The sequence below is a fragment of the Coffea arabica genome, chromosome 10c (genome assembly GCF_036785885.1).
Source record: "Coffea arabica cultivar ET-39 chromosome 10c, Coffea Arabica ET-39 HiFi, whole genome shotgun sequence".
NCBI lineage: Eukaryota > Viridiplantae > Streptophyta > Magnoliopsida > Gentianales > Rubiaceae > Coffea > Coffea arabica.
The window spans coordinates 2,928,567-2,953,741 of NC_092329.1; the positions used below are offsets into that span (position 1 = coordinate 2,928,567).

The 25,175-nt window shown below is 38.3% G+C and overlaps 5 protein-coding genes across 8 annotated transcripts; 1 reads left to right on the top strand and 4 right to left on the bottom strand.

Annotated features, from left to right (window-relative positions):
* Positions 1-330: 330 nt before the first annotated feature.
* On the bottom strand, positions 331-4,020 carry LOC113714873 (probable methyltransferase At1g29790). The gene is made up of 2 exons (XM_027239002.2): positions 2,087-4,020; positions 331-1,774 (listed from the first exon to the last, which is right to left on the bottom strand). The coding sequence occupies exon 1, from the start codon at positions 3,375-3,377 to the stop codon at positions 2,115-2,117; it is 1,263 nt and encodes a 420-aa protein (XP_027094803.1). The 5' UTR covers positions 3,378-4,020; the 3' UTR covers positions 331-1,774; positions 2,087-2,114.
* A 960-nt stretch (positions 4,021-4,980) lies between these two features.
* Positions 4,981-9,376, top strand: LOC113714751 (uncharacterized). Its single transcript, XM_027238806.2, has 7 exons — positions 4,981-5,262; positions 5,777-6,394; positions 7,000-7,187; positions 7,566-7,789; positions 7,930-8,129; positions 8,804-8,929; positions 9,028-9,376. Exons 1-7 carry the CDS (start codon positions 5,110-5,112, stop codon positions 9,124-9,126), a joined length of 1,608 nt encoding a protein of 535 aa, XP_027094607.1. The 5' UTR covers positions 4,981-5,109; the 3' UTR covers positions 9,127-9,376.
* A 456-nt stretch (positions 9,377-9,832) lies between these two features.
* Positions 9,833-12,019, bottom strand: LOC113713786 (uncharacterized). 2 transcript variants are annotated; one of them, XM_027237579.2, is made up of 2 exons: positions 11,563-12,016; positions 9,833-9,993 (listed from the first exon to the last, which is right to left on the bottom strand). In XM_027237579.2, the coding sequence occupies exons 1-2, from the start codon at positions 11,917-11,919 to the stop codon at positions 9,964-9,966; spliced, it is 387 nt and encodes a 128-aa protein (XP_027093380.1). In that variant the 5' UTR covers positions 11,920-12,016; the 3' UTR covers positions 9,833-9,963. The 2 variants fall into 2 exon arrangements, with proteins under 2 accessions (XP_027093380.1, XP_027093379.1); XM_027237578.2 differs by lacking the exon at positions 9,833-9,993 and adding an exon at positions 10,154-10,321 and having other exon boundaries at positions 11,563-12,019.
* Positions 12,020-13,284: 1,265 nt separating this feature from the next.
* On the bottom strand, positions 13,285-16,010 carry LOC113714943 (zinc finger CCCH domain-containing protein 6). The gene is made up of 4 exons (XM_027239092.1): positions 15,891-16,010; positions 15,291-15,500; positions 14,500-14,624; positions 13,285-14,401 (listed from the first exon to the last, which is right to left on the bottom strand). Exons 1-4 carry the CDS (start codon positions 16,008-16,010, stop codon positions 13,285-13,287), a joined length of 1,572 nt encoding a protein of 523 aa, XP_027094893.1.
* LOC113714450 (protein IQ-DOMAIN 32) lies at positions 15,303-23,400 on the bottom strand. Of its 3 annotated transcripts, XR_003453713.2 has the most exons (7): positions 23,046-23,400; positions 20,035-20,364; positions 19,735-19,959; positions 19,261-19,338; positions 17,478-19,149; positions 17,050-17,259; positions 15,303-15,500 (listed from the first exon to the last, which is right to left on the bottom strand). XR_003453713.2 is itself a non-coding variant. In XM_027238278.2 (6 exons), the coding sequence occupies exons 1-6, from the start codon at positions 23,136-23,138 to the stop codon at positions 17,240-17,242; spliced, it is 2,418 nt and encodes an 805-aa protein (XP_027094079.1). In that variant the 5' UTR covers positions 23,139-23,400; the 3' UTR covers positions 16,862-17,239. The 3 variants fall into 3 exon arrangements, 1 of the variants encoding a protein (XP_027094079.1); XR_011822479.1 differs by lacking the exon at positions 19,735-19,959; XM_027238278.2 differs by lacking the exon at positions 15,303-15,500 and having other exon boundaries at positions 16,862-17,259.
* Between the last annotated feature and the right edge of the window lie 1,775 nt (positions 23,401-25,175).

Here is a 25,175-nt window from a genome sequence, read left to right on the forward strand (position 1 = left end):
AAGCTACAATTAAGAGAAACAGCTTCCCATTTGCTTCACCTTACATCACCTTTCTTCCGCTTCGCTTCGCTACTTAACATTTCAGGCATTTGAAAGATGCCTCCTAAGGATGTACATTGTACCGAGGTTCAGAGAAAAACAGGAGAGTTAATAATCTGGAAAAGCGCTTAAAGAGGGAACTGTGGCCCTGGCAGTAGCGTATATCTTCCATGGCAATGAACCAAATACCATTAAACAATTGAATGCCCCCTCAGGAGTTTTTGTTGTCTAAATTAACAGGCCCAACCATGCAGACGGTCAAACATACAACACTTGAATATTTGGAGATGATGGTTAAAATGAAGTTGACATAGCTGAAGCATGACATTCACTCTTACAAACTCCCAAAATCAAGTGCTAAAATGGAAGAAATAGAGGCCCCAGAAGAGAGCCAACAACTCTGCTTGCAAGTGGACAAGTCTTTAGTTGGTGAGAACTAGGCCTAGAGCTTAATAATTAGGGCTACAATCAACTTTGCAAACTTAATGTTAACTGTTGATCTCCATCGTAATACAAGTTATTGACAGAGACTGAACTTGTCTCTTTTAGACGAGTCGGATGAGCCTGAATAATACTCTTGAACCCTTGGGAGAGTATTGATCCTTGGGAAATTGAGAACCCTGGCAGTCTTCCAAATAATACTCTTGAACGATGTCCAAAAAGAACAAAAACTATCTTTTAAAGAAACCTACGAGAGATATGCTATAACTGTATCACTGATAAAGATGGTCTACACTTATCAGGAATATCTGGGACTCGCCACTGTATCAGATTGCTAGTCTGTATAGTCTGATGGATGATAGAATGCATACAGAAAACAACCAGCTTGAGAATTATCATTTAAGAGAGTAGGTCTACTTTGTGGGTTGGGGAACTGAATTGTTGGAACTTCTGTCGTTCTGGCTGAACCCCTTGGAAACATTTTTACTGGCTGAAATGGATTAAGAAGGCCTAATATGGCAACCAACCAGTAGGATTAACCAGAAAGACCAAGAATGAAATCTAATCAAAACTGTAGGGCTTTCTAATCGTGTCTAACATTTCCCTGTGCAAGGGTACTAAAGCTGAATGCTGGCAACTATGGAGGAAGAGGGAGGAGGATTTTCAACAATTTTTGCAAGAATGGTCGTAGGAGCTGCTTGTCAGGCCAGCTGGATTTTAATACTTTATCCTTCCCTGGAAATCCAGATAAAAAAGCTTGAAAGCATCAAATACCTCGCCATATACTCTGCAGAGTCTCCTTGTCGACCAAAAGCTGACACATGCTATGACAGCTAAGAATTATTTCTCTCAAAGTTAGGTCGTAGAAACCATTCGATGAACCAGATGCAAAATTGGCACATGCCCGCTAGTCATGATGAACCTTAAAAACCTATTCTAGAGATATGGAATCTCTACGCTAACAGATCTAATTACGGACAGAAGAACCAAACACAATAAAAAGCTTAACAAAAGGCAATGATCCAGAAACAACGAGCACAAAGTCCTGAACATTGAAAAGCATAAACAGCATTTGAGGACCATTTTGTATCTCAATGAAATGCCTCGAGCACTTATGCAGCAAAAGCCCTTAAATAGGTGATTGAAGAAATCAAGCAGAATCTTTTGACGGTCAGAAGCCAACACCCACCAAAAGCATTCAACAACTGGGCTTATCAGTGAGATAAAAAAGTTCACTGGAAGCACCTTAGTGACCCACATTGCAAGTTCATCCAGATATAAGCCTCAGGTTGTGCTGAAAATTTTCAAAATATTGAATAAATTGATATTACAAATGACCTTGTCAATAAAAATCCAACTAAGAAGACATCTTTCTTTAAAAATTCATCAAGAAGAAAGTAAAACAAATTTATAAAGTAAACAGATATACAACACTTGGAAATTGGCAGAGCCTATCATCATGTATGTTGCTGATTGCAGTCGAGAAAGATATAACCAATTCACCTTGCTTATTTCACATTGCAAAGAAATATATGAGGCAGTTAAGAAATAAGATAACAGCCAAAATATCTATTGTGGAGTCTATTGCTAGATAAGCTATTCTTACCTCTTAATATGCAGGGACCAGTCCTAATTCATTGTACCCTTACTGGTTTCTGAAGAACAGCAGAGAGGTAAACTTCTGCTTTTCCTGATCCATTGATCTTCTCTCCCACTACCCATTTAAGCTTCTTGTAGCCGAATTGTTCAATTATCCGAGTTAAAGCTGTTTTCTTGTCATCATTAGAGCAGTAAAAGTTATCCAACCAAAGCAATCCGCCGGCTCTCAGTATTCTATCAATGTCAAACATCAAGAACTCCAACTTCTCAGGGCGGCCCCCAACATCCAATCCATTCGCAGCATGAATCAAATCGAACACATTATCATAGAAAGGGAACCTATGATCTAAACTCAAGAACACAGGAAAGAGCCCTCTTGCAGCAATGAATTCATTAAATGGTGCATCAATATTCAAAGTGGCAGTAACTACAGTCACGTTCCTTTCAGCCATTCTAGCAGCAAAAGTCCCAGAACCTCCACCAATATCAAATCCAATTCTAATACCACCACTCCCCAAGGCTAATACATCATCAATAAGGAAATCATTTTTGCCTCTTGCCTTAATATACTTTTGAGTTTCATAACCATTTACGATATCAAAACAACCAGCACAATCCCTATTCAACTTCTTGCTATTCAAACAAGCTAAATTCTTGCAAGTAAGACCACTCCAACTGTAAACCTTTTCACTAACACTTTTCCAAAGTGAAATAGGAAAAGGTTGGAGACCCACCTTAGGAATAGTCTTAGCAAAGCACCTCCTCCTAGGCAATGGCTCACATCCCCGCAAAATCAGCTTTTGGCCAAGACTCCAATCATCAGGACAAGGTCCACTGACCTTATAATTCATGTACTGAGACAGCAAATCCACAGATTTCTCGCAAGAATGCCCCACAGAAGCTACCATTTCAGTGATCCCAGTTCTTGAATCTTTTCCCAGAGGCAGCAAATGGTGCTGCAAGAAAGCTTTTAGCTCATTTGCAGTATTGGGTCTGGAAAGATCGATGCTTTCATAACCTAAGAGCTCCTTTTCCATCTGGGCGAGCTTCTTTTGAGAAGATTCAATCTCCCTGAGGATCAAGGAGACTTGTTCGGATATCAAAGATATGTTCTTTTGAGTATGGTGAATTGAGTGGTTGGTCAGAGGGTCCTTAGGGGAGTAAGTGAAAGCATACAAAGCAAAAAGATTGGTAGTGATTACAGAAAAAAGCATCAGCACATTCACTGCCGAGGAACACAGAGAAGCCCTCTTGAATCTTGCTGTTCCATCACCTATTTTCAGCGAAACAGAGCCCATCTTTGCTCTGCTTTCTTGCTGAACTGAATCGGAAATCACAAGCCCGTGAAAGAGAGAGTGAGCTTTGTGAGAGTCTTGACAGTGAGTGAGCCAGCAAGTGGGAGAGAAAAGATTAAAAAGTTGATTATGATATTAAGAAGAAATTAAGACAATAAACTTGGGAGTCAGATACTCGTCGGTTGGGCTATGATAGGGGATGCTTTAGTGTAAGACGTGTACGTGTATGAAATCGATTGGACCTTTGTGGGGTCTGGTCCAGAATTACCTGAATCCGCTCTCCTCCATCCTCCGGTCCTGGTGAGCTCGCGGAAAAGATGGAATACCCGAGGGCCAAGATTTGCTTGATCAATTGATCCGGAGAAGTGAAAATAATAATGTATTGAAGTGGCACGGTTGTTTTGCTAATTAATGGAGTATTATGACAAAGGGCGTCGGACCCATGAGTCAAATCACTCCAAAGAAAGCAAAGGGTTGTCAACGGGGTGTTAATGCGCTTTGCACTTAGCAACTGGAGAGAAGACGGGAAGACTGATCTGACCACGACTGGTCTCCAATCTCCCATCATCACTGGACGTAAACCTCAGGCACGAGAACATTAGTTAGTGTCAAACATCCACTCGTCGTCCAGTCCAGTAGTTTAATTTACCATTCACTTTAGAGCTTGCCATGAAAAACTAGCCCAAAAGAGAAGCAGGGAGAACAATCGGCAATGTCCTGCTGTTCCCCTTCGGCCATTTGATTCTTTAAAGTATTGAATCTAATTTCTTGAGCAATGTTGCCCTCGCTTGGTTTATGTTATTACCGTCGAAATATTGTGAAAGCATCAATTTTCAACTCGTAAAATGGACTTAAAATCTGGTTTATGTGTGGCACAAATACAAGTAAAAACTAGAAGTGTCATGTGCTTTTCTTAGTATCCTGCTTTATAACTTCACATTATATGAAATCTTCAACCGTAAAGTGACTTGATACAACGGAAGAGGAATGCATTAACTGGATTGGATGATATACGAGGTTTTGAAATTTGAAACCTCCCACTTACATTTTTTTTTAAAAATTAATATAAACTAGTGTTATAAACTTAATATAAACTAGTTTTGACCCCAGATTATTAAAGGAAAAGTCGTGGCAGGAAGAAAAGAGAAAATGAAAATGTTAGCACTAAATTATCAAAAGTTTTCAAAAACTGAAAATCATAGCTGCGGAAACTCTCTTCCCTTTTGCTTTTCTTTTCAGTTGTTGTTTGGAATCTTATGTGTTGCAGTCTTGTTGAGAACAAATAGATGAATTAAAAAGAGGGAGGGATTAAGAGTTAAATAAAGAAAGTCACAGTTATTTAATTAATGTATCTCACTACTGTGCTTTTTTTTTTTTTGGTCATTTATTAGTATAACCCATTGCTTTACTCTGCGCAATTTGGTGCACAAGACCCAATTAGGGGGTAGATTAACTAAATAATAATAACATTAATAACAACTAAATAAAATTGAAAAAGTGTTTGGGTCATAACTTTGATTGTCTTGGGCTTGGGTCAGGTCCAGGGAGCGTAAAGCCCAGCCCAGTAAAGATATTCATAAAGCTTTTTTTTTTTTTTTTTTTGTTGGCCTTCCCCTTCTCCGTCGGTAGAGAACAGTTGCAGCTTCAAGCCTTCAGCCAGCAGAACGTGTAGAGAAGTTTGTGTGGAAGGTTGAAGAAAGAAGAGGAAACCAGAGGAAGGAAAAGGGGAAGAATAATGGGGCAATCATCATCGACAGAACAAATTTCAGGGGTTCAACGGGAGGCAGAATCATTGGCAGCATCTACTGGGGCTCTTCCAACTCTTCAGAAAGCATTTTCCCGTCTCTCTGATCCCCAAACGGAACTTATCCCTCTTGATTCCCTCCAGGTAGGTGCTTATTACTCAATCTCCACGAAATCCCCGTTAGAATTATCATCCCAAGTTCCCTTTACATCAAGTAAATAAGTCTAACTGATCGTACCAATTTCAGCTATCATTCTTTAGTTGATTCTTTGTTTTTGGCGGTGTTTAGACTTTTGTTTTTTCGGATTGTCTTATTTAACTCATTCATGCTCATATGCAACTAAACGCCCAGTTCGTAGTTGCCGAAAAATATTTTTTTTTCAATGATTTTGATGTTTGTCGCACCTCTGTTATGATATGATAATTGATACGCGGGGTTTTAGTTTTTCTTTCCAATTTTCATGTTTGACTTCTTCGTATTAATATTCTTCAGAGCCAAAAAGTGTGCCATCTGATGATTTTGATGTTTGATGAACCTCTTATGTGAGCTCATATTTCCATACTTTCTTTCTCTCATCGTATTAGTTTAGGATTCAAATTGGTTAAATCAACTGTTTTTCCAACTGAAATGCTTACATTCCTTCTCTATGGACAATAGAAATGCTTTGGCCTCATTATTGAGGACCAATCATCAACAACTGAAGGAAGTATAGTGCCAAAAGAATTTCCGGTGCTCTTGAGTCACGTGGGTTCTGCCATTGTGGACCAATTCTTCTTGACTGAGAAAGGAGGGGTCAGTTGGGTTGAGTTTTTGAGAGGTTACGTGAATTGCTGTGGAAGGACAGTTACTTCAGCTTCATTTAATAATTTATTCAAGGTGTTTGTTATCGCACATAACAAGGCTGGCCTTCCTGTGGGGCTGCAATTTGATTCAGCTGAAGATGATGGTAAAATGAGTGGATCCTTGTTGCCCACTGATTTAGTTATGCTTCTTTGGATGTGTTGGATTATGTCATGGGATTCAAGGAAGTTGCAATCTTCTACCAGCCCTGGGAGTAGTGGTCTTCCAGATATTCATCACTTGGTGCTGTCAGCTGTTGAGTCATGTGCAGAATCAAGCAATAAATTTGATCTATGGAACTCAAGAATTTCTGGTTTGGATGTTCAACTTCTTGCTGCAAAATTTCACATATGGGCAGTGAAGACAGTGCCATATCTTGCACACTGCCTGGCGCATTTTGTGTATACAAGATTGGGTTACTTTACAACCCATGAGGTACCTTTTCCTTGAGATTTTCTGGATGTGTTATCTTTGCTTTTTCTGAACCTTTTCTTGTATCTTCCTTCGCATGTTTAGAAGTCAGTATTGGGTGTTATATGGTCTAACAAGTGGTAAGGACAAATCACAACTTGTTTTACATGATTTAATTTGGTAAATGCAACATTCTTTGAGGCGAACAGATTATCTATTTTGAGCTCTTTAGAAATCGGAAGTTGTAAACCATGTGTAAACCATGTGTCTCTCTCATGATGACTTGTTCTGGAAATAGGTTTGTGCTTTCAATTCCTTTATTCAATATTCAGTTGTAACTCTTTTTGTGTAATGTGTCAAACTAAATAGTTATTTTGGGTTCTGGCTCTTTGAGAACTCTTCATTGTCCCAGCCCATGCTTGTTAATGTCGTTCTGGGGTCCCATAAGGTGAGTGTTTTTGGATGTTCTGATAGTGTCTGCAGTTTATTAGAGTAGTTGACTTCTTGTGTGTCCCCATCTGACACAAAATTGATAATACAAAGCTGTAGAATGGCATTGTCAAACAATGTGAACAATAAGTACATATTAAGCTTATACAGTATGCTGACTCTGGATACCTAATTGGCAGGGCAAATCGGAGGATTTGTGCTTCCCTGTGCATGCCAATTCTGCAGCAGAAGTTTGCAATACCCACCTTCTTACATGTGGAAGGGCTTGGGCTGTATCACTGACCCTAAGTGGTACTCTAAATGAAGAGATTTTAAAAGCATGCTTCCCAAGTGAAACAGATTGGATATGCGAAAATCTACTTTACAAGTTGCTCTCTCTCTCTCTCTCTCTCGTGTGTTTGTTATAGTTTACCTACGTCTTTTTGCTAGTATTAATTGCAATTTCTGTGTACTTTTTCACCTTTTTAATTCTCCACTTCAAGTTATATGTTTAGCTATGCACCCAGTTGCTTCTGATGGACCTGTGATCTTGAGAAATGTGTAATATAACTTGCATGAATATGGGTGATTTAGGTGCACCTGAAAATTTTCTTTCAGGAAAAAGTGCTCTTTAGATATAATAAGGGGTTTTAAGAGTAAAAGCCTGACTTGCTGACATGTGGGATTTTTCCATTGGACTTGCAAACTTTATGTTGGCCGACACCTGCAGTTGGCAGCCTCATGATCTTTTATTAATTATGTGCAGGTCATCTCTCCACGGGAAAGGTCTAAATAGATTCTGGTCACATGTTGAGGGTTATAATGGGCCAGTGTTAGTGCTCATTGCTGCTTGCAAGAATGATAACAATGAAAGGAGGTCAATTTTTGGTGCCCTCACACATCAGGGTTTTGAAAATAGGGATGCATTCTACGGAAGTTCTGGTAGCCTCTATGCAATAGATCCTGTCTTTCGTGTTTACTTGTCTTCAGGTAGGTAAACACTAAACAGAATTCTTTTTATTTTTATTTTTTAATTTAGAATGAACACAAATTGCATTCTCTCAGCAAGTTAGGTGAAATCCATCTCTGTACTTATGTAAGGTTAAAAAATTGTTACTATTCCTTTGCAGGGAGGGAAAAAAATTTTGTGTACAGCCACTTGCATCCAACTATGAGGGCATATGACCCTCATCCAAAGCCAGCTGGAATTGCATTTGGAGGATCCATTGGGAATGAGAGAATACTTATGGATGAGGATTTTGTTAGAGTTACTTTTCGTCATCATGCTGTTGACAAAACTTATCAACATGGTCCCCTCATCCCTGATCAGGTACAGTTTTAATGATGTTCAGGTTGCTAGAGACAATCACTTTTACCTGCAAGTCATCATGTATGCCTTTTTTTTCCACTGATTACTGGGTACTGGGATTCTTGTTGTCCTAGAACCAATTTCTTGGTTCACTATAGAAATTGGTGGCACTAAGGTTTTTCGTGCTCTTTTTTGTCTTGCTTCATGGAGATGAAAATTACAATAAGCAACTACTCTGAAAGAAACAAGCAAACCATGGGATGCATATTGGGATATGTTGTATGATCTATGAGAAGACTATAATTTTGTAGTCTATATTCATCTCATACTTCCATCGTCCTCAAGTAGCGAGCAGATGCCAACCTGACCTCATCCAATTGCCATGTAGTAGAACCCTTCAGTACTATTTGTTTACTTAAAAGTCCTTACAGTTAATGATAGTATTGTACTCAACTCTTTCTCTATTGCAATTAGGAATACAAATTATCTAGTGGAATGGTGGTAATTGCCCCTTTATGTTCACTCCTGGTTCAGTGGGATAATGTTAAACTGAGTGCCCCTCAACCATTGGGCACACTTAATAGTATTGCTTTTTTGTTATCTGAGGGTTACTTGAATATTGAACTCACAAACCTTGTCAAAAGCTAAAAGTGACTTTGTAGTATCTATGAAGACTTATAGTTTCCTTATTCCAGGGGTTTTTACCACTTGAAGCTTCAGTTTTAGAGGTGGAGGTATGGGGATTAGGAGGAAGAACAGCAAAAGAAGTTCAAAATTCATACAAGAAGCGAGAAGAGCTTTTCACTGAGCAAAGACGGAAGGTAGATAAAGGGAATGGACACTTCTGCGTTTGAAACTTGATCAAATCAGAACTATTTGAGATTAATTATTCAAGTATTTCTTTCTAATTTCTGTGCAGGTTGACTTGAAGACGTTTGGAAACTGGGAGGACTCGCCTGAGAAGATGATGATGGACATGGTATCTGATCCCAATATAGTCCGACGGGAAGATCGATAGAAAAGCGGATAGTTTATGTTAAGCCAGACTATTGATGGCTAAGCGGATCTTTTATTTTAAGCCAGACTGTTAAATGGCGACAATACACCCTTGTTTTTCCTTTTCTTCCTTTTACCTTTTCACCAGGCTGTGATTTTAGGGTTCAATAGAAAACTACTTAGATTCGGATGTACAGAAATTTGTGAATATATAGATTGTGGAGAAATTTGACTTCGGCCCGAGGCAGGAAGTCTGTTTTACTGATTGCTCACCACTGTTTCACTTGGGTCCTACTGTATTAGTTCTTTTTTGTCAACAGATAATCGGAAGCAATTATTGCCGCCGGGCATTTACTTGCATACTCAAGCGATATACGTCCGCAACAACACTTGTCTGAAATGTTCAGTTATTTAATCGGAAGCAATTATTGCTCTAGGGCATGCAAGCCAAGCGATATAGGTCTGGAGCAACACTTATCTGAAATGTTCAGTTATAGAACATTCAACCAGGCCTTGATGCAAGCCTTCATCCGTTTTTTCCAAATTGAAGGAATTAGAAAACCTCGAGCAGATTTCCTGATTCATCTAAATATTCCTTCAGCCCTTCTCAGTGCATTCCATCATTTCCTGTCTTGTCCAAAATTCCAAGTGATTTATAATTTTCCTAACTGATTTAAAATTATGAAGGGGAAATAGAAGAATGGAAAGCTGATGAAACAGATTGTGGATCCAGTTTAAAAGTTTGAGCCTTCAATAACGCAGATGTACAAACTATTTGTCTTCAAAATTGAGATTCAAGTCACAACTAAAAGACTCGGCCCTATTGCTCAACTAATATCCTTGACATTGCTGACTGCAGTCACTGCTTCTTCTCTTCTGCTTTCTTCGGCTGGAACAGAAAAACAAGCACAAAGAAATATGTACTCAAAGCCGTGTATACTTCAGATTACTACTAGAGTATACAATCTGCTATAGAAAATTAATCCTGCGCCTACAATCAAGCAAAATATTTCCATTCACGACATTCAGCACCATGCAGATGATTTGAAATAATGTCATGTAATAAAGGGAACTTGAACATTGAGAAGGGTAAATGGCGAAAGTGGTTACTAAACTATCAAAAATGGCATAGCTCGGTCACCGAACTTTTTTTTTCCTCGACCAAAAGGTCATTTAACTCCTTAAAACAAGCCTTTGGGATCATTCTCTGAAATCACCTGCAATGCAAGACATTTTTGTCCGTAAAATTGTACAATACCAGGTCAAATGTGCTTCTTTACTGTTGGTTTACTAGCGAAATTGGACGATATGACCCAAAAGACCCACTTTAAGGAGTTGAATGACCATTTTGGCATAATAAAAAAAAATGTGTTCAATGACCAAACCGTGCTATTTTAGATAGTTAAGTGATAATTTTCGCCATTTACTCTATTGAGAATGATGCTGCTAATTCAATAGGCATTACCATGCGGCCCTTACGTCCAATTATGAACCACTAATAAAAATGGCATACTTTATGAGCTCAAAGCTATTCAAACTAAACTCAACAGAACCACTATACAAATTGCTTGGCCATTCATTTCTTGATCTATGGATGGGTAAGAGAGCTAGTACCATGAATCTGAGCTAGAAATTACCTAATCCAAGTCGAGTACTTTTAACGGTTTAGTGAACCAAAGCTCTCACTCATTCAAGGCTTATCAGTGTAAGGGTCAAATACATGGAACGAAGAGCTACATCTAAGAGGGACACAGGAATTTAACACCACCGCGTCATGGCAACAGTAGCTCGCAGTCCATCAAAGCATTTATTTCGAGTATGAAAATCACCACCCCACCAGAGTACTTAAATGCCAAAAACAAAAAGTTGAAATACACGTCGTGAAATACACTTGTACTTTTTGTTTTTGGCATTTACAAGGTAAAATAGGCCAAAAAAAAAAGTTGAAATCGTAATGAATGAGAAGCCCAATTCGATATAAAAATTGCACATTATTTCTTTTTTCAGCTACAAGAAGAGAGAGTTTCAGCTCTTTGTATTTCTCAAGAATCTAAAGCTGATGTGCACTATCAAATTGCACATTATTTGCATTTATATTAGCATTTTTCACAATTTAACTTCTAGCGTTGTTTATAGAATGAAGAACATGTTGAGCATGAAAGCTAAAACTTGGCAGACTCCAATAAAAGAGACCTAAAGTTTAGCAGAAAAATTAAATTTTGATCATGAATTTTGCTTCATAATCCTCCGAAAAAAAAAAAGCAAAAGGAAAATCATATAAGCCCATAATCAACATCTATCTACAAAAATCATCATGAATATTGCTTCATTAACCTCAAGGTTAATGAGATATACTCATCAAGCACACACCTTGTTCGACCAAATGCCACAGCCACTCCCAACCCACATCAAAATTATAATCAAGGGAAAAACCCCAAAAAATGGAAACAGAAGCTACCTTAATACCAGCGAATGGTTGGTTGAGCTCTTCCTCAGGTATAATGACAGGCCACCGCTCCCCAGCCTCTCGGAACATTTGCTCGGTCTCCAGGTACTGACCCTTCTCCAGAATCATGTTCCGGATGGTCTGCGCTGGAGTGGCGGTGGCGTCAAATTTCTCCTCAACTCCGTTGACGAAGGTGACGGTGATTTGAGGCGGTTGATCGTCGGTCCGGCGCTTAACTTGGACCTGGCAAGCTGGGTTCGATTCCTTAGCCTTGCGGGCGTTGCATTGAGCCAAAAACTCCATACACGCCGCCGTCCGTGGATCCAATGCGTTGAACTCGATCCTCACCTTCGACAAGAACTTCAACATTTTCCCCACCTTTCCTTTTTCCTATTCTTCTGTTTCTCTCGCTTGAGGTTTTGCACAAACCAGGTCGAACTCTCCTTTACTCAGTCCCACATCGGTCCTCTTAATAACCATTCTTTTCTTTAATTCATTTTTTGGCGGCTAAGCGAGCATCACACCGCGGACGAAGTGAGCGGGTCAGGACCACCACCTGTGTGAGTTTGGACCCAGGAAAGTCCCCGGGCCATTACTGTAGAGATACAGGCTCGGCAACGAGTAAACTTACTGGACTGGGGAGTCTGTTGGGCTGAGACGCGTGTGGAGCCTTGTGACTCCCGTCCAGAAGTACCTTGGCCGAAAAACAGTTATTCACTTGGTCCACTGAGACTAACAGAACGGGGCTTATGATCCGTGGTGTTCGCCTTTTGGGCCAACAGTGTTGCTTTGAAGTATTGTTTTTCGGACGGCAAATTTGGGCCCTCAAATGCGAGAATAATTCGTTGTTTGGCTCTTTTTTTTAACCCCTAAATTGTGGTTAACTTTGTTCTCTCTATTTGTCAAATTCATTTTGAATTAAGGATATACGGATTCATATATTTTTCTTCGTATTACAATTTAATATTTAAATCTCATATATTAGCTTCCAATTTAGTATGTTAATTTCCATCCTTCAGCATTGGGTCATACTTTTATTTTGAGCACAATGTGGTTGTTGTTTGATCACATTTTTAGTTTGTGGCAGGGATTAGGCAAGATTCGATTCAATAAAACAAACTGCTAATCCGGGTATAGAAATATAAGAAGCCGTAAAACAAAAGAAAAAAAAAACTAGTTAAATGCGAAAATTGTTTTAGCTTCTCTCTCCCTTTTTAACTTTCCGAATAAACTTTAAGTTGTAGTTTTGTCTAAAATTATCACGTCAATGCACATAAACATATCAGAAAGCAAAAGGATTGAAAGAATAATGAGTGGAAAGACCAAAAAAAAAAAAAAAAAGGAAAAAAATTGAACTGCATATGTGTTATTCCCACACTGTAAATATCCACAAATCCAATAGTTACGAACTTTTGAGCATCTTTCTGAGAACACAACAATCATCGCTGATCAAACTTCCAAAGATGTTCAACCGATATCAGACATTGAAAGGCAGGAAACAAGGAAAAGGTCACATTATGAAATTCCGGGAACCATGTCAAATAAATACCAACTATCAAGTTGCACATTTGCAAAACGTCAAAATAATCTCAACCGATCAGAAATAAATAAATTAAAAATTGATTCTTTTGCTGTATAGTATTAAAAATGAAAACAAAAGAAAACGGCCCACTACAATTAGCATTCCACCCAAAAAACAAAAAATGATATACATGGAGATGCTAACTGTACGGATTATGTACCAGTGATCTCCCTATCCATTTTCATTCTCTTAGCACTTTGTGAATCTGGCATTCCATTAACCCTCTGCTGGGGTGATGATTCATCATGTTGATATGCACAGTTGGCTCCATTCCGACATCCCCTTGAACTGTTAAAATACATACAAGGCTTCATTATTTTGGGTTTCATATCTCTGGATTTCGGGTTATTTAAGGGTTCTCTGGCCGAGAGCAAGGGAGTGTTGCTGCGGTTGTTGTAATGTAGCATTGGTTCTTGTCTATCTCCTCCATGTTGCTGGATCAGGCTCTTATAATAGTTAATATCCTTTGCAACAGGAGCCCCTACAGATGGAGATGGAGCTGAGACAACATCAGGTACTGGCGGCCGCATATTGGAAATAGATGCAATCCGACTCGGAGGGTAGAAGACTCCACCAGAAGCAGCTGTAACAGGAGGTGCAACAACTTCTGGTCTGCTAATGTGGGCTAAAGGCCGATCTGTTCTACTAATAGAAATCTGAGACTGATCAGATAAACTTATTCCTGGTGTCATTGGCCTGGGCCTATTTGGCATGCTAGGGCCTGGTATACTCTGTGTGGTTGTTGATGCGATATTTGGAATTGCAGTGGCTGGCACATTCTGCATGCTTGCAACAGGCATTCGAGTACTGATAGATGCCATATGCTGCATATTAGTTGGCACATTCTGCATGCTGGTCGCTGGCATGGTTTGTGTACTAGTGGAGGATCCATGGTTCTTGACCAATTGTTCAACCATTTTTGGGTCACTCAGAATTTTGATGAGCAAGTCGCGGTCAATCATATTTCCTTGATTGGTGTTGGTCATTACCGCACTCAAGGCAGCATGTGCAGCTGCTACAACATCAAGATCCACTCCAGTGATTACCTCAGTTGCAGGGGCTCTCTGGGGATGATTAATTGTCACATGAGATGAGGAAGCTCCAGGTGTCAAGGGCTGGGACTGTAAGCTGAGGGGAAGAGTGTTCATTGTCACAGAATCAAATAATGCATTTGTAGGTGCAGGTGCATCTTCATCTTCAATAGGAGTGATGGGAATATGAGTAACTGGTTCATCAGAAGAGATTTCTGCACCCGCATCAGTAGAAGGACTGCATGGAAATAGATGTAATTTGAGGAAAAACTTTACATGCTAATAAGTCTCAAAACACATACAAATATAAAGCACCTAGTAAGAAAGAAAACCCACTCTGGAGGAATAGCAGATGGTCGTGGATAAATTGCCTCAAGCACTGTGTTCTCCCGCCTATTTTCACGTTCAACTTCTACACTTTCTTCTCCAGCAACCACTCTCCAAGCATCATCCAATACAAACTGCCAAATCCAAAGGAACAAACAGAATGTTACAACAAGGAACGGGTTCTGCAACCCAAATTACATGATCGTGCACCTGCAAATTGTCTTCAATTAGTATGCTTTATCATGCACTTTAAGAGACAGTTCACATTACTACAAAGAGTGATTTCCAAGAAAATTTTCTTTTTCCACAAAGACGTACAAAACTTTAAGCTTGGAATCTTACGAGCAACTTTGTTTTTGCATACATATGACTTTATGCTAAATTGAAAACCAAAGTGGAAACAAACTCACACAATCTAAACGAATATAAATTCAGTGGGAAACTCGTGAGACAATTAGTTATCGTCCTACCCCGTAATTCAGGAAATATCCAAAACCTAAACGAAAATCTGTTCTTTCACCCCATGTGACATCCTCTATTCCATAAAACACAAACTAAAACTGCAGATTTTCAACTCCATGCAAGTATACAACTCCACATTACACCCAAAAATAATTTAAAAAAAAAAGTAGCACCATAAGTCATCTTTGTTTCTACTCAATCATATTTTGATCACAAATTTGATTAAAAATTATCCTCTTTCCCAGTGTTATTCTTCCTTTCCCCATACATGGAAAGAATGGCTCAAGAGTTTAAAGAGAAATATAAACGCCACAAATTCAGTGGAAAAAGTCTCTTACTCTAGGAGGGCATTTCCATTTGATAAGAGGTATTTGGGGTAATTTATTCCAAAGGAGATTTGCAGGCTGAGTTCCTTCAAAGCCTGGTGGTAAATTGTCATCAGACACTAAGGAATTTGAGTTTGATGACCATGATGTCTTTGCTTGGAGGTGATCCTGACACCCAAACCCAACTTGTGCAGGAGTCTCTTCCGATAAAAACAGTCTTACCTATTAAAAGAAATACATTAATCCATCAAACACAAATATAAATCAATCATATAAGTTTGTAAGTACCACATTATCAAGAAAGGGACAAGCAGATAAAATACTCCCATGAAAATTTTGATAGTGTATCCATTAAAGCATGCAAACAATAAAGCAATAAAAGAATGAAAAGACACAGAACTTCCAGAATAACCAGATAAAGTTGCAAAAGAATATGAACAACCAAGTAAAGAAATTTAAAGTAGAAAACTTGACAGACAAATTGTCTGGTTAGAACTACTACAAAAAGCAGATTGCCAGCAAAAGCAATTTCCACATTAAACCACACTTCCCAAGTTCCAAAACACTTCAGTAGCTCCAATCAATTTTGGCCTTAGAATACTTTCACCCCACTTGTCTCCCTCTCTCCCCTCCCTCCACAAATTGCCACAATCCAAACCACCTCATCCCAGATGCAAAAACACAGATGAGCATGACTGCTTCCCAAGAAAGTGGTAGCATCCTTGCATCCATTTGTCTAACCTCATTCACCAGTGACAAGGCAGCTTATCTGTGACCAGCTTTGGAAGCATGTGTGGAACCGTATTGTCCAAAGAACAATAAAATTTTGAACATTGGCAACCCTGTGCTGCACATACTACACAGTTCTTGATGCTCAGATGCACAATGAAGTCTGGAGACTGTCATAGAAAAGTAAAGGACTAGATGAATATGATAAAATAGAAAATACATGTCTTCTAGGAACTGAAAACCCAATTTTTTATTTTAAAGCAGCGAGATGATATAAACCTCTTGACCAAGACAGATATGCAAGTTGCCCCTGATCCACTCAACCATCACTCACTTTCTTTCAAGATTCTGAAAATCAAGAACTATAGATGGCATCAACAATATCAGATGTTATACACTACTTGAATGCTGATGCGCTTGTCACGGGGAAAAGTTAATAGAGTTCAATGTCTACCAATGTCTAGGATTACATCTTTTGCAGATTGTTCACTCCTTCCCAAGTGTCGTTTTGGAAAATCCCCCGATTGAAGTATACTATACTAATCATCCACAGTTGTTTAAGCATGGACATAGGTTAACATGCCAAGTCAAGCTCCTTCTAGACCCCAGCTCAGCACAGTTCATTCTTCCTACTAATCAAACGATGAAATTACCAAGGAGTTTCCCTCAGTGGAACAGTGTCATCTCTGGGCTGAGGCCTGAGAGGTCTTGAGTTTAAGCTATCAGAGCAGAACCATCATACACATGGTCCTCATCGTCCTCCCGTTAAAAGTCCGACCAAACAACTTCTGCAGTGCTTTAGGAATATTTTGGTGCCGAAGTAGTCAACATGATTCGGGCATACAACCGGATCATGACTTAAAAACTTAGCCAAGCAGCCATTTCTTTTAATTATATATTGCCCCACACAAAATCGTGTCAAGATGCAGTGATCAATCACAAATTACAGCAAGCATACAGGCAAACCTTACCACGAATCTTCACTAGGCAAAGCAGGGGAAAATAAACAAAAGAAGAAATTAAGAGCAATTTGTTAATTTACATGAAATTTGTCTCTTCACATCTCTCCGCCTCTGAAAAGTATGAGCCTGAGGTACCAGTTTTAGTATGAATCATAAAGAGCAAAATGCCAGAAATCACCAGCAGATGGCCAGTCCTGTAAATTGGTCAAATCCGCGCAAATAAACCTTCAAGGAATCTTGAGCATCATGTGCATTGTGTCATCGATATGTTCATCTTAGCCACTTCCTCTCTGGAAAAAAAGTAAAATCTCATTGTGAACAAAAAGATACAAGGCTACAAGCCAAACATCAACCGCATACAAATAAAAAACCACAGACAATATTAAAATAATAAATTTTACAAAAAAAGAAGAAAAAAAAGCCAACACTGGATGAAACACATAATAATGATTACACATGAAATCAACTTTTCAACAAGCTCTCTGTAGAGCTAAAAAAACCAAAATACCTTGAGGAGAATGAGTTCCATTTCCCTTGGCAGCCTGCTGTGCCTGAGACAGAGACCGCTGGACACGAGGTGACCCCTGTCTTGTGTTTGAACCAGATAGGGATTGTCTTTTTTTAATGTACACATCCTTGTACTGCGTATCAGGACTTGATCTTGGAGAGTTATTAGCAAGAGCTTTGGCTCTTGCTGATTCTGTTGCTTGCATATAACTCGGCAGAGAGTTGCTACTACTACTTTCCCTTGGTTCTTGATCACCATGATCAGTTTTAGCTGTCCCAAAGGAGTTGCGCCGCTTCCCTGCTTTATGCTCCCTCGATAAATGCTCTGAGATACTTCTTGCACCATTATCTTCATTAGGTTCCAATTGGGATTCTTTACCAGTAGATACAGGTCCATGTTTATGTTTGGTACCATGCTTCCCACTCCTGATTCTCTTGGGCTTCACTGACACCTGACTAGAAGGTGTTCCATGGGATTCAGGGATTGTTACATGGCTTCTTGGAGAAGCTTCAGGTGATGATTTAGACACTGGATGGCTTGACTCAGATTCCATCTCCACAAGCACACCAGTGGCAATAGAATCTGGCTTCTCCTCTATCTCAGATGATTCAACAGTCACTATAGAGCTCACATGCTCGGATTCAACAGCAGTACTGTTCTCCTGTTTCTCTGGCTGACTCAAATTTGAGTGTGATACATCTCTCTCCGAGAGTATGGACTCAACCTTTTCATCAACTTCCAAGTTTAGACTGCTCTTAGGATTTTCAGTGCCGTACTCCGAACTTTTGGTTTCCTTCTCAAAATCAACCACTCCAACCTCAGACCTATCCGGAGAATCAAGTGTGGAAGAAATAGAAAGTTCAGTCCCACATTCAGAGCCACCAACTTGAATTCCAGAAGTTTGGGGAATAGAACTTTCAGCATGATCAATTTCCCTGGCACCAAATGCATGATTTGTGCCAGGTAAAACAGCATCCATAGAATAATCTACACCAGCATCTTGATTGGACAAACCAACTGATTTTCCTAAATTGGCAGCTGAACTAAGTTCTTCAAACTTCGATTGAACTGCAATAAATGCAGGATTTGATGCCTTTCTTGATACGGATGAAGATTTCTTTCCATCAATTTCAGAACCTTCAGGTGCAGTTCTCTCGGACACGTCCACATGCTGCCTGCGTTCCATTTCAGATTGATCATGAAATGAATCAGGCTCAGCTTTGCAAACATCAGATGCTCTATGATCATCAGGTAGAGATTCTAATGTGTTATTGCTCAAATTTGCTTGTTCAACATTTTGAGGATGGGACTGCTTGTGGCTGTGACTCACTGAAGATACGGTTGGCCTGCATTCTTGAAAGTTGTAGCTGTCTGCATCATATGTGTTGACATTATTATCAGCTTCGGAAGCCAGTGACAATGCTTCAGCACTAGTCTTGATGTCTCTTGATTGACAATTTTCTGGAGATGATACTGCAGTTTCTAGTTGGCAGTCTGCTTCCACGATGTCGTCCTTACCTTGTTGATCTTTAGCAAACTCTAATTTCTGTGACTGTCCATTTTCCACTGATGCAACGGACATCCAGCGCTCCAACCATTTCCAGGCTGAGTCCGACTTGGAAGGATCACACTTGATATTGATGGTTTTGGTCTTGGGTGTTGATTCCAGAAGCTTACGCCAAGAAGAGTAACAGAAAACAAGATACAACAGAATAAGATTCTCAACCATCCAATCTTAATAAGATTAAATAAAAGACATAGGAATCATAATAACTTCTTTTACCTGACGTGCAAATGCATTACTTAGCAACTTCTCTATGGAAGTATATGTGTATGGCTCGGTCCCCGTATTTTCTTTCTCCTGAACACATTGAAGAACATTTAGACAAATATTTAAAAGACAACACAGTAAAATTTTAGATACAAAATTTCTCTTCCTCAAACTTTTCCATCAGGCAAGTCAGCCTGACAATAAGACATCTTCAAAGTACAATCCAGAAATAATACCAACAACCACAAATTGTCTAGATCACAATGAATTTTTCTAGAAAATCATTTTGCATACTATTTATACAAGACAAAAAAAAAAAAAAAAAACAAACTTTACCCTTAATCCTCGTCCTAAATATGCAGGATGGACCAACAACTCATGCAGGTACTTGTCTAAAAGTCAATCAATGGAAACAGAAATAACCACCATGATAAACTTAACTCACGATGAAATTGTGAAAAGTGATAACTTGAGCTGAACTTTTACCATGAATGAACCATGATTGTTAATTCCATTCTTTTCATCTAAATTTTCTTCAATGTTTGACCGTTTTAGAAGCAAGCGAGCACGGCGTTTTCGGACAAGCGCTTGCATTTTAACAATGGCTTTGACACATCGAAGGCTACCCACAGCATGCCGCCTAACTATGTGTCCACGTACAGCAGCTTGCAACTTAATTATATTCTTATGCTTCAATAACACTCTTTGAGCCTGGAAACATAAGAAACACATAATAAAAATCTATTTTCATCTTAAGTTAAACAATCAATACGTTGAAAGCCTCACCAGATATCTCCTAACTGCAGATTGGATGACAATTACAATTGCTTCATCCAGGATGCTGGCAATTCCGTTCTCATCCTCGGCAGAAGCTATAGCTGATGATGATTTTGAATCCACAGGAATTTGCACCTCGTTTTTCTCCTCTGTCCATTGAGCAGCAGAGGTTTTATCTCGAATAGTAGAGCTAGCCTGCGTCTGCAAGCTGACAGCAGCAGTATCCGGATCAGTCTTGCTCACAAAAGGTGTTTCTGAGGTAACAGAGTTGCTCAGCACTCGATGTCTTGCAGATCTTTTCCGGAAACTCCACCTACTTCTATCACTTGAGCCCTTACTCTGTAAGCAGCAAAATCATCGGAAGTAGGGAGGAGGAAAAAGAATAAAACGAAGAGATAGCATACCAATGAGAAAAATGCTACTACTTGTTTAATCATGCACGTATTCGCACAACAACGAGAAAAATGCGCAAGTGTGAAGAAAATTTAGGTTAACAGCATACGCTAACAAAGACTCTAAAGGTGCAAGTTCCTAATTATCAATTGTGATCTTTTATCAGAAACAGAAGAAAGCTAGCTTCTTCCAAGAAGAATCACACTTGGTCAGGACTCACAATGCTCCGAAGAGCCCACAACACATGTTAATTTTGCTGACACACAACATATATCCATACTTTTGGAAGTTTCTTTCAAGACATTATCCTGCTGGAAGGTAGCTGCAAAAAGAAGACAGCAAAATGCATGATAAGCAATCAGTACATAATTAACCAATTTATTCAGAAGTTGAGAAGCCAGGAAACCACAACCATTTCAGTCAGATGACTTTGATGCTGGTTATAGGAAATAAAAGGTGGGTGGAAGTCACTAATAACTGCAGCGCACAATAAAAGTTCCTTCTGAAATTAATATAGAATACCCCCTAGACATAAACCGGATAAGATACTAGCAAACATTACACTCATGTTGTACAATTTCATCTACCCTCCAATTGACAGATGAAATAGCCATCAACCTGATTTTCAATTGATGGTTTACAAAATTGAATAATTAAACAAGCATTTAGCCACCCTGCTACCAAGACTCACAAGCAGCCATGACTATGGTGGACAATAAGCTCAGGCGCTCATCTTTTTCTTCACATGGGCAGACTCAGGGAGGAAACACAAGAAATGCTCTGTTTAGATGTAAATGAATTAACATATTTATGTAGGTAGATATTTGGCCTTAAAACCACTAGTAACTTCTAATAATGCTTGTGCAGCATCAGCCATGAACCTGGCAGAGCAGCCTGTTATTTCTAATTTTGTTGTAGTTTGTAAGTAGATGAGAGAAACATGTTCTTTTCTTTAGAGTAAACTTAAATAATATGTCCAAAACTCAACATACATTAATTAGAATTACTTGCATGCATTTCATTGCTGGCAACACAAGTCACCTCAAGCATGTACGCCATATCCATGCTACTATATCTTGCAAAATATTGTTAGGCAATAAAATCTTGACAAAACTTGTTATGAGCAGAAAAATATGAATATCTCAATAATTTTGCAGAAAATAACAACGTAAAAATTGCCACTAGACAAGGTTCTTGCATTTCTTGTTCCCTCTTTTAGTAAGGCACACCATGAGACGCATTGAACTACTGACTCATCCCAGGTTTTCAAAGTGATTCCACAAATTAAATTTAATAGATAGATAAGTAATAACCTAGAAGCATTGAACACACATCCTCCAACTTTTAAGAAAGGAACAATCTCACTAAATGACCACTATTTAAGACAAAGCAGAAACAACAAGAAGTATCTTCTCTGGATAGTCCATGTCAATCTAGCAATGGACTACACATTTAGAACTATGCATAGCTTCACAATCAAACTGCTGCACTGTAAAAGCTCCCTTACAGTGTCCCTGATAAATTTAAAGCTAAATCTGCAGCAATTCAGGACCAACAATATAGAACATCTTGATACTCCTCCGCTAGCAACTATAATCTGTTCTAATAGAAAGAAGCTAGTTGAAGGTTTGAAGAAAGACAAGATATCAGGTTCACAGTCTAAAATCTAACAAAAAGCAAGATAATTCCAGGTGGAAAGGAAAGGAATCAACAAGATAACTTCCTGTACACAGATAAATTTCCTTCTGAGACACGGATTCCCTTAATATTGCAAATCCTGTAGCACCATATATCCACAATGACTAATCACAAGCGAATTTCAGATTCAAATCCTAAACCCCAGCCCTCATTCCTCAATATCCTAATTGATTCAGTTATGCAATAAAATGAATCCATTTACACTAAGCAAAGCCACTGGAAATCAAAAGTCATTCTACACACTTTTCGTCGATAAATGAAATGCAGAGGAAGGAGGACAAATAAAACTCGAAACAGTGGGATATGTAGGATTCTATCTTTCCAGAATCGAAGATCTACTTCTAATACCTCGTTAACATTCAGCATTTACCAATGCAATACACTATCAAAGGATCTTGGCAAAGTGAACAGTGACACCGAATTAAATCTTTTGAAGTAATAGTCATAGCTAATTACTTCTGGGGAAACAACTAACAACATCGATTTCATACCTCGGCCGTGGCAGACTAATCGCATGAATTAAGATTCCCTAATGATATATATACTCAACCGGAGAAACCAACTAATTGCGTAATAATATGCTTTTTAGTATGAAATTAATAGTGCACTTGAATCTCTAAATTACATTTTTCGTTTCATCCCTAAACTTGCCGGGTAAACAAAAGTAAGATTTTAGTTAAACCTTAATCCATCTGAAATACGGCTCCAACTTCTGAATTTCCTAGCTCGCCAGTTCATTCACAATATTGGCATACCTCCATACCAATCCTCAGATATTACCTCAATCTCCATGTCTACTCGCAAAGATCCTTACTTTTCTCATCTCCAGAAAGAATGGAAAAATCACGACAGTTCCTCATCAGAAGTCAAAAACTTCATAACAAAACAGCGGAGGAATAACAAACCAAACCAGTAACCGAAGCATATACCTCAGGAGCTTGAAGATCATCTCTGTCGACGGAGTCATTGTTGCCGGCGCAATTGATGAGCTTGAAACATGAAGCTGTGCCAGATCTCACCATTCTATCGATCGATTTTCTCTAATGTCGTGATCTCACTCACACAGTACACACACTTCTCACAGTCTCCAGCAGAGTAGTAGAACTGCTACTGCTTGGAGTCGCTCTAAAGTTGGTCTTTGTTATGGGAAATTGTACCCAAGGCAGGACACACTGGGGGAGACGGAGAGAGAGAGGAAGTTTTAGGAACGCCGGACCTCAACCCTCTCCTGAAATCCAGCTCAATATTGCTTTACGAGTCCGCCAAGGTCCTCGTTTTCTTTTCGTCTCTCTATATATATATCCGTTGAGATTTCAAAGCCAGAGATGAGTGACGAGTGAGATAAAAAGCAGCAGTGTTTGGAAATCCGATTAACAAAAGTTGTCAGATCCATACTGTTACTAATTTTCCTTTTTCTTTGTTTTTTCTGAATTAAAAAACAATTATTGATTAGTACAAAATTGAAATATCGGGTAAAGCTTTTTTTTTAAAAAAAAATATCACGATAAATTGCTTACTTTTTTTGCTTTATCTCGTGTCAACAGCGGACAAAGAATGTAAAGTACCATGCCTAGAGGTACTTGTGTTTCTTTATCCGTTACATGTGTTTTAGTGTTTACACCGTAAAAAGTTTGATACTTGCCTTTTTCTCTCTCTACATTTTTCTTTTTTCTTTTTAAGTTTTTCGTGGATTACCTTATGTCTAAACAGTATTATGATATATTATTATTATTTTCGCACGGATATGATACCAACAAAAATGGATGTGTTTGCATTGGCATTATTTGTAAAAAAATTATTTAATTACATCACTAATACTTTTTTTTTTTAGAAGATACTTTAGAAAAAAAAAAAAGCAAACTAATTTTTACTATTGGTATTTAAACAAGTAATCCTCGTATGTATCCAGTTTGCTTTTACCCTTTTCTTTTTATAGATTATGGTTAACTTTGAATTAAAAACTCAACGCGTTGCAAATGTATTCAAGTACGTGTGCCTTTTGTTGACAGATCCGTTTGGATTTGCCTTTTTATAAAATTTTCTTACAAATGTGTACGATAATAATTTGATTGTATGTGTGATAAAATGATGATTAAGAAATGTGTTTATGTAAAAAATTTTGTGTTAATAAACTACGATCCAAACGTTTTATTCTTATTGACTTTTCCGTTGAACTTTGCAAAAAGATATTTTAGGAGGTACGTGCATAAAAAAATATGGTAAAAAATCTTCTGCACATAGATTTATCACCCGCCCATAGAAAAACACAAGAAATTCAACATATCGGTAAAATTTGTAGAAATGTTGCCTATCATTTCTTTTTTCATAAACTAATAACCACGTATGGTACGGCATTTCTTATATCAAGTTGAAGCTTTCTTAACATGGCCAGTTCCACATAACAGCCACAAAATTCGTTCAAGTATGATTTATGGTCATCTTTAACAGAAATACTTAGCTAAATGTTGTGCCCAGAATCTCGTGAAAATTTTAGGAAAATAACAAAGCAAACAGTTGGTAATATCCTTTGGGAAATATATTGTGTTTGGATAGGAAATTATTTGAAACATTTAGTGTAATACTTTTTATGATATGATAAATGTGAGATAAAAAGGTGGTTGAACAAATTTTAAAAAAAAAATTGATTGAAAAATGTGTTTATGATACAAACAAATAAGCGTACAGAAACATGCAAATACATCTAATCCTCCCTTTTTTTTTTTGGTTAATCATGCTCCTTCTGTCATTTTAATAACATAGTTTTCAATTTATAAGACTATATGATAAAATAGAGCGTGAGAGAGTACGGATAATAAAAAATGGAGCGTAAATTACATTTTCCTACCTTTTTTATAATGCATAATAGTATTCAAACAAAGCACGTCAAGTCAGTGAACTAAAACGGAAGTACATTATTATTATTATGATTCTTATCATGAAGGAAACAACCTAATTAGATTAGCTTACGGAAGTACGCATGGAGATGATTGCATTCTATGATAGATGGAAAGAGAATTTTTTCTTTGTTCTTGATTTTAGTGCATCATACGAATGCTCGA

Excerpts from the sequence above, each read along its gene's own strand:
- LOC113714943 (XM_027239092.1), bottom strand. The coding sequence starts at position 16,010 with ATGGATGCAAGGATGCTACCACTTTCTTGGGAAGCAGTCATGCTCATC. Across the intron at positions 14,625-15,290 it reads AATGGAAATGCCCTCCTAGA|TTTGTATTGGATGATGCTTG; the intron begins GTAAGAGACTTT and ends TGGATTTGGCAG. Across the intron at positions 14,402-14,499 it reads CCATCTGCTATTCCTCCAGA|TCCTTCTACTGATGCGGGTG; the intron begins GTGGGTTTTCTT and ends ATTTCCATGCAG.
- LOC113714873 (XM_027239002.2), bottom strand. The coding sequence starts at position 3,377 with ATGGGCTCTGTTTCGCTGAAAATAGGTGATGGAACAGCAAGATTCAAG.
- LOC113714751 (XM_027238806.2), top strand. The coding sequence starts at position 5,110 with ATGGGGCAATCATCATCGACAGAACAAATTTCAGGGGTTCAACGGGAG. Across the intron at positions 6,395-6,999 it reads GTTACTTTACAACCCATGAG|GGCAAATCGGAGGATTTGTG; the intron begins GTACCTTTTCCT and ends CCTAATTGGCAG. Across the intron at positions 8,930-9,027 it reads TCACTGAGCAAAGACGGAAG|GTTGACTTGAAGACGTTTGG; the intron begins GTAGATAAAGGG and ends ATTTCTGTGCAG.
- LOC113714450 (XM_027238278.2), bottom strand. The coding sequence starts at position 23,138 with ATGGTGAGATCTGGCACAGCTTCATGTTTCAAGCTCATCAATTGCGCC. Across the intron at positions 20,365-23,045 it reads ATGATCTTCAAGCTCCTGAG|AGTAAGGGCTCAAGTGATAG; the intron begins GTATATGCTTCG and ends TGCTGCTTACAG. Across the intron at positions 17,260-17,477 it reads TGGAACTCATTCTCCTCAAG|AGAGGAAGTGGCTAAGATGA; the intron begins GTATTTTGGTTT and ends CTTTTTTTCCAG.
- LOC113713786 (XM_027237578.2), bottom strand. The coding sequence starts at position 11,919 with ATGTTGAAGTTCTTGTCGAAGGTGAGGATCGAGTTCAACGCATTGGAT. Across the intron at positions 10,322-11,562 it reads AACCATTCGCTGGTATTAAG|GTGATTTCAGAGAATGATCC; the intron begins GTAGCTTCTGTT and ends CTTGCATTGCAG.